Source organism: Mus caroli, chromosome 1 (genome assembly GCF_900094665.2).
Source record: "Mus caroli chromosome 1, CAROLI_EIJ_v1.1, whole genome shotgun sequence".
In the NCBI taxonomy this organism is placed as follows: Eukaryota; Metazoa; Chordata; class Mammalia; order Rodentia; family Muridae; genus Mus; species Mus caroli.
Genome location: NC_034570.1, coordinates 80,705,509 through 80,718,422, shown reverse-complemented (window position 1 = coordinate 80,718,422; position 12,914 = coordinate 80,705,509). Strand labels below are relative to the sequence as shown.

Sequence of the window (12,914 nt, the reverse complement as noted above, 5' to 3'; positions counted from 1 at the left end):
TTCCTAAGTGTCCCTGCCACACAAACCTTAAAGCATAGTCAAAGACCAGCAAATAATCATGTTTTCTTTTTTGTACTTTCTGATGCCTTGAGGTCTGCAGATGAGCAATGCTGTAGAGCCTGCCCCTCCTGGTGGTAGCCAACTCCAAGAGATAGTTCACCATTTGCTTGTGTGAATGCTTTTTGAGGTAGAAAACAAAGTCTATTATAGACTGAATTGGATTCCCTCAAAGATCTATATGTTGATGTAAACCCCCTAAGTTGAATAGCATTTTGAGGGGGGCCTTTGGGAGGTAACTTGGACTTAATAATGTCAGAAGGGTGGGGCCCTGATCCACAGGGACTGGTAACTGTTTGGAAAAACTGGAGCTCCCTGTATCTGTCTCTCTGCATAAATCAGTGGTTCTCAAGCTTCCTAATGTTCTTAGGAACCCCTGAATACAGTTCCTCATGTTGTGGTGACTCCCAACCATAAAATTATTTTGTTGCTACCACACCCATAATTTTGCTACTGTTATGTAACTATTTGATATACAACCCTCAGAGGAGTCATGACCCACAGGTTGAGAATCACTGCCACAGAGGAAAAACCATGAAGATGGTGTCAGGGCAGCTGTCAGTAGGCCAGGAGGAGCCTTAACAGAAACAAGATCATTGGGCATCTTGACTTTGGCCTTTTAGGATGTAGAACCAAGAGGAAATACACATCTGGAGTTTTAGCCACACAGTTTATGACAACCTGAGCAGACTGCAATCCCAGTCAATCCTGAGACCAGTCCCCACCAACCAGGGGCCTCCCAATCCTACCACACCAGACACAAAATTGCCTCCCAAACAGATCACTCTAACCCCAACTAGCCCTGAGGAATATGAGTGCCTCTGGTGTCAGCCATCTCTGCATCTTGGCCCTTCACACTGTGTTCATGGTGACTGAAAAGGTGTGCTGAATGGTAGGTGGACTCCCAGGCATCTAAATGTATCTGGTCAAAGAGGAGGTCTGGCGGCTTAGTGTGTCCCTACCTCTGGCACCTGCAGGCAGCGGATGAGCGCGTTCATCACTACACAGGGATCCGTGGTAGCCTTCTCTGTGATTATCACTGAAGCCAAGGTCTTCCGCATGTCCAGGCCTGGCCCTGTGGTGTCTGTCTTTGCTGATTCACTGTCCATGATGTTTAGGAGGTTGGTGACTTGGAAGAATGTACCTGACACAAAGATGGTGTAGGTGTGGTGTTGAGTGGCCCAAGAGGGACCAGTGGTGTGGTGATGTGGTTGACTTCCTTACCATCATCCTCTGGCTCTAGAAGTGCCAGATGCTCTGCTTCCTCCAACATGTCTTCATTCAATTCAGTGGCTTCTTTCATTGTCTCCTCAAGCGCCTTCAAGATGGATGAGATTAATAAATACTCCATGTGACAACACTCCCTAAGATGACCTCCCAGGAGCTCACAACCTTTTTAAAACCCTTCCGTGTGGGTAGAATCTGTGACTCCATTTGAACCATTAAATAAGGTAAAAGGAACAGGATGTCCCCTTAGATGCAGTGCTTATAGGAATTCCCTCTCTTGAGTTGCTTGTGTTGTTGGCAAAGGTGATGGGAAATTACTTCCAGGATCACATTGTTCACATGGGGCTCTTCACAGACTAGAAAAAGACACTCTGCCATCACGGAGAGGAAAGACTAGTGATGTGTGCTGCCTATGGAGGGACCATGTGGTTTGAAACTGGGGTTCCCAGTCCTGTAACTACAGGAACTGAGTTGTGCCAACCGTCACATGCAGAGGAAAGGTTATTGAGTGCAAAAGAGAAAAGTAACATTGCCCACAACTTGGCTGCATCCTCTAAGACCATGAGCAGTGGGCCCAGGCAAGCCACACCCAGACTCCTGCCCATGTAGAAACTGAGATAGTGGGAACATTTTTAATCTACTAAGGCAGTTATACTTTGTCACACAGTAATAAACCAATATGCTTAGTAAAGACAATACCCTCCCTCTTCTCTAGGCATTACAAATTTGGGACTATGGAATTCAGCCATCTCACTAACTTCAATGGCTGTTCAATACCCAAAGTTTCTTAATAAAAGATGAACCAGAACAGATGTCCCTCTCAGAGGACCAAAGTTCCCCAGATACTTCCTCCCCCAGCCCCAGTTCCTCAACCCTCAACCCAGAATAGCACTTCAGAGGATTCCCAGGACCTGAACACTGGCCTTGTCACGAAGTCCTCGTCTGGGTAGAACAAAAAATGTTGGCTGAGGAAGATCACTGCTTTTTATCTAATATTCACCAAAGAAAATATGAACAATGGGAGGACCCAATGTCCACCACAGACACTCAGCCTCCTCCATGGTAATCCTCATGAGGAGCAGGACTCCTTGCATGGCTGGAGGTTTCATTAGAACCATCACAGTTATCTCCCAGACCCTTGGAACTTTGAGATCCAACTGCCTCCCCAAGGCACTCTCAACCAGAGCTCCAGGTACATTGAGCTGAAATTAAAGCTTCACATCAAGTCTCCACTAAATATTTCTATACCCAGAGGTGTGTGGTGATGTATGGTGGCCTGTTTGGGAAAAGGAAATCACTAGTGGGGGTTACAACCAAGGATCAAAGGGGTGGAGGTAGAGCCCAGTATAGAAAGGTGGAGTCAAGGCAGCTGAATGGAGGGAAGAGCATGGGATGGCGGTGAGGAGAGACCTCCTTCGTCACTAGGGCTACTCAACAGCCAGGTGAGGAAGTGTGTTCTAACAACTGGACCAGAAGCCAGGTGAAAAGGTGTGTTCTCACAACTGGACCAGAAACCAGGTGAGGAGGTGTGTTCTCACTGGGAGAGTCTCAGAAGATAAGGAATTTCAAAGACAGAGAAGAATAAGTATTCTTCCGTAAACCAAAGGTGGGCCTCAAAAGACCTCCTGATCACCTGTTGCTAAGAGATCTGGTCAAGATCAGCAGTTTGTACAACAAAAAGCATCGGTCTAAGGGACATCCTTCATGCATTTCAGGTTAACAGATTGACTCCGAGTCATATTGACCCACGGCTTCTTTATTAAAATTCCATTTTGAGTCTGCCCATCTTGCCAAGTGAGAGTTTGTACTGACTGATGGATACAATGTTTTGTTTTGTTTTGTTTTGTTTTGTTTTGTTTTGTTTTGTTTTGTTTTGTTTTGTTTTTGACAATTTGACATAAGCTAAGGTTGTCTGGGAAATGGGAACCTTAGCTGAGAAAATGCCTTCATCAGATTGGCCTGTTAGTAAGTCCGTGGGACATTCTCTCTCTCTCTCTCTTTTTTAATCTTTAAAAATTATCTATTTACACGTGTGGGTGTTTTGCCTGCGGGTTATATCTGTACAACATACAAAACTTGTACCCATGGAGCTCAGAAGAGGGCACTGGATCACCTGGAACTGAAATTAAAGATGGTTATGAGCCACTGTGTGAGTGCTGAGAATTGAACACAGGTCCACTTCAAGAGCAGCTAGTGCTCTTAACATTCACGTCATCTTTCCAGCACTGGGATAATTTCTTGATTCATGATCATGTTAGAATGCTTAGTCCACTGTGCCCAGTGCCACTCCTGGAAAAGTGGTCTTGGGTTATATGAAAAAGCAGACTGAGAAAACATGAGAGCAAGCCAGTGAGTAGCATTCCCCCGTGGCCTCTGCTTCAGTTCCTGTTTCTGGGTTCCTGCCTTGGCTTAACTGACTGTGATTGGAATGTATCAGCCAAATAAACTCTTTTCTTCCCAAGATGCTTTTGTTCATGATGTTTATTACATTGGAAAGCAACCCAGGACAGAGTTACTTCACCTCTACCTGCTTGCTTCTAACTCTTCACTCCATCCCATTTCTACTCCATGCAATTTAAAAGGTTAAAATATGAGTTTTGGGGCTGGACAGATGGCTCAGTGAGTGAACACTAGCTCCCTAAGAATAAGTGCCCTAGTTTGAACTCTAGCACCCACATAAAAAGCCAGTCATGACTCTGTGTGTTTTCATAATTTCAGATTTGGGGGTGGAGATGGATGACTCTTGGGAACTTGGTGACTGACTGCCATGGATCACCTCAGTTGGGTATGGGGATCCCTGGAATGAGGGTCCTTGAAGCTAGGTGGGTAAGGATTCGGTGATGACAAACAGAAACAAACACAGAGGCAGTTTGATTCTGGGAGTATTTTGCAGCTTTCAAGCAGGGGATTTTATACATTAAAAAACCAAACATTACATCTCTTAGAAACTATATCCAGTGAAACAATCACAGATACCAACAAAAATCATTTGGCACAGTAAAGCACAAAAATCATCCAAGCATTACAACTCTGAAACTATGTATTCAGTGAATCACAAACAGAACAGGTAACATCATTATAAATCATCAAAATATAACAATTCTAAAAGGATGTATTTAGTGGGGGCTATCATCCAAGGCTAGTGGCATATCTCCAGGAGCAGGTTAATAAATCTTTAACGGTCAGTGCTCTCAACCACTGAACTAACTTTCCAGCCCCAGGGTCAATTATTTAACATCTAGTGCCTGATTTTTTAAAATCTTCAATGTATAAATTTAAACTATTTTAATTCTTTCTAATTAAGGCTTTCTTTACCATATGCCAAAATTCACCTCCGATGGCACACATGTAGCCATATGAAATTTTATTGTTGGGAAAGTTTTTATCATAATAGTTTTGTAAATGATTTCGAAAGTAAAGTGTTGGTTTCCCTGGGGATAAGGTCATGTTAGTGGCCCCATCTCTAGGGATGGTTTCTTGCCCATTATTCTTGCTTAAGATCTTGGCCTAGGCTACCAGGAACATGTAAATAAGAAAAGGAATAAGAGAAAACAAAACAGATAGATTGCAATGAGAACTACGGCTCAATATTTTTTTCTCCAGCAAAGAGTTCCACAACTGGTTCCAGGAGGCCTCCCCCTTTAGAGGTCAATCTCCTTAGTCTGTAGAACTTGTCACACAGATCCTACTGGAGGTGGTGTGGCAGCTGGCCAGCTAGCTAAAACAGAAATTTCAGGTTCAGTGAGAGACTCTGCTTCAAGGAAATAAGGTAAAAAGTGATAGAGCAGGATACCCAACATCCTTTTCTGGCCTCCTCACACAGTCTCATGTATACCTACTCATGCATACACACACACACACACACACACACTCACAAAATTAGAATGACTTCCCTGCACTCCACACCAAATACATCTTTCCCATAAACCCCAGCACTGTTCCTCATTCTGGCCATTGGAGACACATTAGTCAACATGAAACAAAATATAAAGACAGTTGTTCACAACCTCTTCCACCTCCCCACTGGGCCTTCTCATGACCTTCAGTGATCTCTCAAGTCATATGTTTGGGGTTAAAAACTATGTGTGTTGACTGCAAGCCTACAAGGTTTGCATGTTTTCTGTTGTCCATGTTGGATATAGGACTAGAACATGCCTTTGCCCTCTGAGGTGTTCAGATATAATACACAAGTATCGTATGAGTTAGAACCAGAAGTAAATGTGTCAGCAATTGATGTGTACCAAACATTTTCAAAATTCAATGTCTGAAACAACAAATTATTGTTCACAGGTCACCTAGCTGTGCTGAGTTGGGTCGCATCTAGCTAAGTACAACTGGAGTCACTTTGTGCAAAGGGCTTGCTGTTGGCAGAGAAGATACTAGTGTGGAGGTGCCATGTGGCAAGGCTCACTTGGGTAGTTCTCATTGCAATGCAGCAAGATCCAAGAGAATGAGGAGAAATGAGGGATTCTGGTGGGGACTCAACTTTGAATGGGCACCAATTCCTTCTATGAGCTGAGGCAAGTCAGGACTCTAAGGACAAACACATGCCTCACCTTGAGGGGAAGAGTTTCAGAGTCATACCAAAAGGCTGTAGCTGTCAGCAGGGTAGAGATAGGGAACATCTTTTAAAATGGCACCCAGCATGAATGTGCAAAGCATAACAAAAAGCAAAATGCCAAAGCTGGAGGGATGGCTTGGTGGTTAAAAGCACTTACTGCTATTGCTGAGAACCTGGGCTTGATTCTCAGCACCCACATGACAGTTTCTAACCAACTCCTGTTCTAGGGCATCTGGTCCCCTCTTCTGGCATCCACAGGTATCTGCACACACACAGTGCACATACATGCTGGCACTCTGTACTGGCTGCTTTTGTGTGTCACCTTGACACAAGCTGGAGTTACCACAGAGAAAGGAGCCTCCCTTAAGAAACTGTCTCCATGAAATCCAGCTGTAAGGTGTTTTCTCAATTAGTGATCAAGTGGGGAGGGCCTAGCCATAGTAGGTGATGCCATCCCTGGGTTGGTAGTCCTGGGTTGTACAAGAAAGCAAGCTGAGCAAGCTAGGGGAAGCAAGCCCGTAAGTAACATTCTTCCATGGCCTCTACATCAGCTACTGCCTCCAAGTTCCTGCCCTGTGTGAGTTCCAGTCCTGTCTTTCTTTGGTGATGAACAGCAATGTGGAAATGTAAGCTGAATAAACCCTTCCCTTTTCAATTTGCTTCTTGGTCATGATGTTTTGTGTAGGAATACAAACCCTGACTAAGACAAACACACAATACACACACACACACAGACACACACACACAGACACACACACACAGACACACAGACACACAGACACACAGACACACACACACACACACACACACACTTTTTAAAAGCAAAATGTCCTTTAATCAATTGTCTATAGAGGGCACTTGGACAATGAAGCTGGTAAGTAATTAGTGGGCTATATTGGTTTTCCAAGCCAAAATTTCTTTTTCTTTTTTTTTAGTTTTAAGTTTATGACAATGATGATTGATTCACATACAATTAATTCTTTGGTGTCCCAATTCCATTAAGCTTTCCAGCTTCACTTCTTTGGGTATTAACTAGGAAGTAAAAAATGAACCTAAATGTATATGTTATATAAATCTCATATTTATCAGTAACTTGTTTTTTGTGTTTCCATATAGTAAAATGAAGATATTGTAGAGAGAAAACTGGTACCAAGTGTGAAATCATTACTCTCCAGAGGTTGGAAGAATTGTTAGAATTGATTAATGGGAGAATTTGGAAGAGAATTCTCGAGAAGACTTACAATGCTGAGATGAGCTGGTAATGCTCAATGCTCATTCTTTGGGGAGGAATCAGAATAATATGGATGTACTCTGTCGCTGACCTGAGAGAGAGTGTGGGCTAAGCAGGTCTTATGTTGATCCATCTGGAGATGAATTTGTGCTGGGTGGGACATAAAGAGCTCATTTCATTCTTCTACATGTAAGTTTCCAGTTGGACCAGCATCATTCGTAGAAGGTGCTGCCTTTATTCCAAGGTGTTGTGGGTTACGTGGCAAAAAATACAGTGGCTTTAGCTGTGTGATTTATATCTGCATCCTCAATTCTGTTCCATTGATTAATGTTTCTGTTTTCATGCTAGGACCATGTTGTTCTTAGGACTACAGCTCTGGACTATTAACTTGAAACCTGGAAGGTGATACTTCCCAGAGTTTTTATTGTTCAAGATTGTTTCAACTATCATGGGTCTTTGGGTTTCCATGTAAAATTTAAGATTAGTTTTCAATTTTCTATAAAGAATTGCATTGGAATATTGGTGAATTACAACGAGATGGCTTTTGGTGAAATGGCTACTTTCTCAATATCAATTATGCCAATCTATGAACATGAGAAGTCTTTTCATCTCCTGGAATCTCCCTCAGTTTCTCTTTTCAGTATATTAAATGTTCATTATATGAGTCTTACACTTCCTTAGATATATTCCAAGATACTTTTGAGACTATTATGAATGGAATTACTTTCTTGATTTCTTTCTTGGTATATTTTTCATTTGTATCTTTGGAGTTGCTGGCCACTGGGATTCCTCTGGACTCCCCCAATATTACAGGCAATTGCCAATGCTCTTGATTACCTACCAGAATTTGATGGTAAAGCACTATTGCTGAAAACACTACATCCTTGAGTCACAGAGCCCAAATAACTCGAAATGGTAGTCTTCCAGAAACTCTACTCCTTCTTGCTAATTTTCATAGTGATGGAAGGTGCTATGTACACTACCAGAGAAAATAATCACCAATCCTACCCCATGTATGAACACAGTGAGCTACAGTAATGACTGGCCAGGCAAGACATGCTCACTGGTACAGTGGTGGCATGAGAGCAACCAAGAACTTTCTGAATGAAATTAAAGCACTCTCCGTAAGCTGAAATTTATACTTGGCATTAATTTCTGGTTCAAGATTCCATGTGTAGACAGGTCATAGTTCCAAAAGAGAGCCTACTGCTACTGTTGCTCTACTAGATGGCCATTGCTTTAAACTTGTTCCTAATGATGCATTGCTCTACCCGTAGATTAGTGGATCTCTCAACCCTCATCAGAGGAGCTCCTTTTGGTAGTAGATGATGATTACCATAAAGACCCACAACTGATCAAGATGCAGAGAATAAGAGACTTTAGACTGTTCAGCCTCCAAGATAATATCTGTATCCTACATCCTCCTTCCAAGACTCAGAGGTTTTGTGGAAGTAGGGGAACAGAAAGATTGTAGGAGTCAGAGGCAATGGATGACTGTAAGAAAAAAAATGTTTCCTGGATACATTAGGGCAGTTTCTCACATGAATACAAAGCAGTTAGGACAGCATGCCCAAGACCTGTGCAAACTCAAGACAAGTAAAATCCATTTCTAAGCTTTTCCAATGGTTCCAGGAGATAGAGGGTACTTTGTGTTCCCATGGCTATCCAGGTTTCACATCTCTGCATCCAGCCAGCCTTTATTCCATATTTTCAGCAAAAGACCCAAATGACATCCATTGGATGCTGGTTTTACAGTTATGCAAATTATAAGTTATGTGGTCATGGAGGCTTCCACCAGATCTCAAAGCCTGGGAAAACAGGCAGAGCTGTCTAGCTAGACTGCCACACCCAATGCAGTGTTAAGCAGTAAAGCTGAGGGAGAGAAGCCAAAGCTATAATAAAGATCCAAGGTCAGAAGAGATGCAATCAACCTGTCAACCAGGGAGGGAAGGATCCAGGAAGTGTGAAAATCAGTTTGAAAGAGCAGGCACAGTAGGATGCAACCTCTGAAGTCACAGAAGTGCAAATGGCCATGCTGGTTGGGAGTGTTCATTCCACCATAGTGAGTTCTTGGTACCAGACAAAGATCTTTGGTGTTTGATGTTTCCCCTTTTCTTATTTGGGGATGGTGCCTCTTTTTATTTCTCCATGACTCCCTTTCAGAATAGGGGGCGTTTACATGATGTCTGAGCTCCAATGAGTTTGTGTGTGATTTGGGTTTTGTTTTGTTTTAGTATTTGTTTTTCTGGTTCTTTCTTTTTACAGAGGCTCACAATTGTCCTTGATGAGACTTTGGACTTAGACTTTCATTGCGAGAACAGTAGATCTTGGGACTGGCTTTAGACAAAGAATTACTCCATTATGAGGTCTCAAATGTCTTGGAACTTGCTTTGTGGACCATGGTGCCTTTGTACTCAGAGATCTACTTGCCCCTGCCTCTTTAGATTAAGATCTGGCATTAATCCATTTTTTTAAAATTGTGAAATGGACATGAACTTTTGGAACTTTTGGTCAGAATATATAGCTTGAATCTGAAATGCCCCCAAAGAGCCATGTGATAAAAGCTTGGTCTTCAGTGTGTGCTATTGAAAAGCAGGGGAAACTTTTTTTTTCCAGGTAGGGCCTATTAAACTGCCCATAAGTCATTAAAGATCTTCCTCAAGGAGGATTGTGACAGCCCAGACTCCAGCTCCCTGTTCCTGCCTCAAGATATAATTCATGGTTTGTTCATGTACATGCTCCTGTTTGATATGCCACCTTCTGTTACCCTCACAGAACTGAGCCAAAGCAAGATAACCTCAAAGTTAAACAGCCCTTCTCTCTTTTAACTTACTTGCTTTGGTTATTTCATTATGCTGATGCAAAACTGACTAATACAGAATGTCTGTAATGTTTTATGTGTATTTGTCAAAACAATAGGTGTGTTAATAAACTTTATGTTACTGTAACAAATACCTGAGATGTAGCAACTCATGAGCAAAGGTTTATTTTGGGCTAGCTATAGACTTTCCATCACTGATCATGTGGTTATGTTGCTTTGGGACCTGTGTAAGAGAAGAGAATGCTCAAAGAGACTGTCCCGGAACCTTCTTGTTTCAGGATAGTAAGGGAACAAAGAGAGAGAAGGTACCTCTATCCCTGTATCTCCTTCAAAGGAACACCTCCAGAGACCTAGCTTTCTCACACTAGACTGCCACTTAATGGTTGCACAACTTCCCAGTGATATCACAGGCTGAGTATCAGCAAGGCTGCAAGCCATCAGCCAATGCACCTTTGGAAGACTCAGAATCAAATTAGGCAGCAGCTGGTTATTCGTGAGCACTGTAGTTACAGCTGATTCCTTTCTTGTGTGTATGTACACCTGTGTGAATCTGTTCTAGTTTTCAAGTTCTGCATCATGATCAGGTAGTGCTTTTACAATTAGAGGATATACTTTGACAACAAATAAATACAACACCAATGAAAAGAAGAGTAGTGATACAATTTATATGAATTTATTGATAAGTTCTTGGTTTGGGAACACAACAGAAGATGTACTTGCCTTAGAACATACTTTGGTTTTCATCAAATTCAGGCACAAGCAACAATTATTATCTCAAACACAGGGCCATCAGTGTCACAGCCTCATCTTTTTCTTCCAAAGCTCCAAAGGTCGTGCCACCCATAATGCATGAACACAATGAAGAATGACTAACACTGGAGACGTCCACAGCAGTCTGAGAATCCAGGGGAGAAAGCCATCAGCTGGCGGGAGCAGGGGACACTATGGGGCTGTCACTGAAGGCAGAGTGCCAGACTTTCTGTAAATTACCAACAGATGGCAAGAGTTGTCCAGACTGAAGATACTGGAGAAGCACATCACATATACTAGAACCTTCCCTGATGGGTGTGGCCAGCAATTAGATTGTTATTATTATTTTTTTAAATGTGCTGAATGTATAATGTATGGTGAATTATTTCCCTAATAAAAACAACATGGATTTAACACTTGTTTCCAAGTTTCAACTGATCAGATAATAGACTAATACTCCTTCACTTCCCCTCAATTCTCAATGGGTCTTGGATTTGTGTGATTTCTTCACTCGCCCCTTTCCCCCAAAGCATTTCCGGCAGCCATAGGCACAACATTTAAAGACAATGAAGACCATTGTCAACACAATGGCCAGGAGGAAGCCAATCACATCCAAGGAGTGATACTGATACCAGGTGAGGTCATGGGCAGCCGGGCGCAGGTGTGGTGCCCCCTTGTGCCTCATCACATATTCCACCCAGAACACAGCCAGGTCCAGAGGCTCTATAGGACGGTCCTTGTGAAGGCTGGAGAGGCGCATGATGTTCTCCTTGTAACTGAACACAAGGCAATTGTTAGTGCCTGGAACACCCACGTAACAGACAGCATTCCCTTACGCTTGACTCCAGTTAAGAAGAGAAGTGTGCTTCTAATATAACCAGATTTCCTTCCTTTCATTCTTTCTTTCTTTTTCTTTCTTTTTTTTTTTTTTTTTTTGCTTTTAGTGATTTTTTTTTGTAGGAAATTATATTATGCCTTCCTTATGGTAAAATGAAGTTGAGGAGGCATGAACTATAGATGAAAGGGTAGTGTGGTTTGAATGTGCTGCCTACAAGCTCATGTGTGAGAACTTTGGTCCCTGAGGTGAAGGTACAGAGAGGTGGTAGAACCTTTGGGAGGTAAGAAGCCATTGAGAGAGATGGTGGCCTTTGTCCCCAGAGCTGGAACGTGTCACTTTGAGAGCAGGTTGTGATCAAGCATGGATGTCATTTGCATTTTGTCTCTTGCATATACACATCCTTTGAACCTCCAGGTTTCTACCATGTGGAGAGGCAGCATTAGACCAACAACTTCTAGAACTGTGAGCCAAATAAACTTTCATCCTTCATAAGCCATGGCGTTCTGGATATTCTGTTATTGCAGCAGAAAACAGGCTAAGTAAGGCATGTGCCTGAAACTTTCACATACATGTTCTCATGAGTACACCAAATGCTGCTGCTGGGTTAAATCTACCACTGGCCACTATTTCTTCTAAAATTTTGTGGTATTGCTTTTAAGATATTATTTTTATTGTGTTTATGTGTTTGAGTCTCTATGTGTGTGCACACATGAGTGCAGTGCCCCTGGAGGCCAGAAGGGGGCACTGGATTCCCCTAGAGCTGGGAAACAAAATAAGGTTGTATGGAAGAGCAGCAAGTGCTCTCCTAACTGCCGAGCCATGGTTCCACCTCCCTACCTTTTAAATTGTTGTCTGGGGATTTGCTGTTGTTTATTTGTGTTTGTTTGGTTGGCTTTGTCTTAAGATAGAATCTTGACTATATAGCTTTGAATTCTTCTTGAACTTGTAGCGATCGCCCTGTCACCAAAGTGCTGAGATTATAAATGTCTGTCACCATGCTGGTCTTCCCAGAGCTTTTCAACAAAATAGTTCCAGTAACCTTGACAGCAATATACTAAATTTCAAGTAGAGATCAAGCAATCTCATGGTGTGTGTGTGTGTGTGTGTTTGTGCATGCAGTCATGTGCACTAACACATCTGTGTCTGTGCAGACATGTGTCTATGCTTTCACTCAAGGGCTGTAAGACAATGTTCTCCTCTGTGGCACTTCACTTTATTTCTTTGAGACAGTCTCTCATGGGATCTAGATCTAGGCAGGTGGCTAGCAAGCCCCAGCAATTCTCCTGCCTCTCCTTTCCACTGTGCTGAGGCCTGGCATCTCACATAAATGCTGGAGGTTGACTCAGTCCTCTGTACTACACAGCAAGGGCTCTTACCCACCCACAGAGTGCTGCATCTCTCCAGCACCACCCCTACACATCTTTTAATG

General features: G+C 42.6%; 2 protein-coding genes across 11 annotated transcripts in view; both read right to left on the bottom strand.

Annotated features, from left to right (window-relative positions):
- Positions 1–2,404, bottom strand: part of Mroh2a (maestro heat like repeat family member 2A) — a 33,276-nt gene extending 30,872 nt beyond the window's left edge. For 4 of the 5 annotated variants that reach the window (XM_021169090.2, XM_021169104.2, XM_021169116.2 and 1 more), the window contains exons 1-3: positions 2,208–2,404; positions 1,282–1,375; positions 1,020–1,201 (exon numbers count right to left, since the gene is read on the bottom strand). In XM_021169090.2, the coding sequence (XP_021024749.1) occupies positions 1,020–1,201; positions 1,282–1,360 (261 nt within the window). In that variant the 5' untranslated portion in view covers positions 1,361–1,375; positions 2,208–2,404. Of the gene's footprint in view, positions 1–1,019; positions 1,202–1,281; positions 1,376–2,195 lie in introns of all 5 variants that reach the window. The other variant, XM_021169096.2, reaches the window with a different exon arrangement.
- An 8,144-nt stretch (positions 2,405–10,548) lies between these two features.
- LOC110283898 (UDP-glucuronosyltransferase 1-6) overlaps positions 10,549–12,914 on the bottom strand; it is a 124,380-nt gene continuing 122,014 nt past the window's right edge. For all 6 annotated transcript variants that reach the window (XM_021149605.1, XM_021149689.2, XM_021149532.2 and 3 more), the window contains one exon: positions 10,549–11,423. In XM_021149605.1, the coding sequence (XP_021005264.1) occupies positions 11,126–11,423 (298 nt within the window). In that variant the 3' untranslated portion in view covers positions 10,549–11,125. The remainder of the gene's footprint in view (positions 11,424–12,914) is intronic.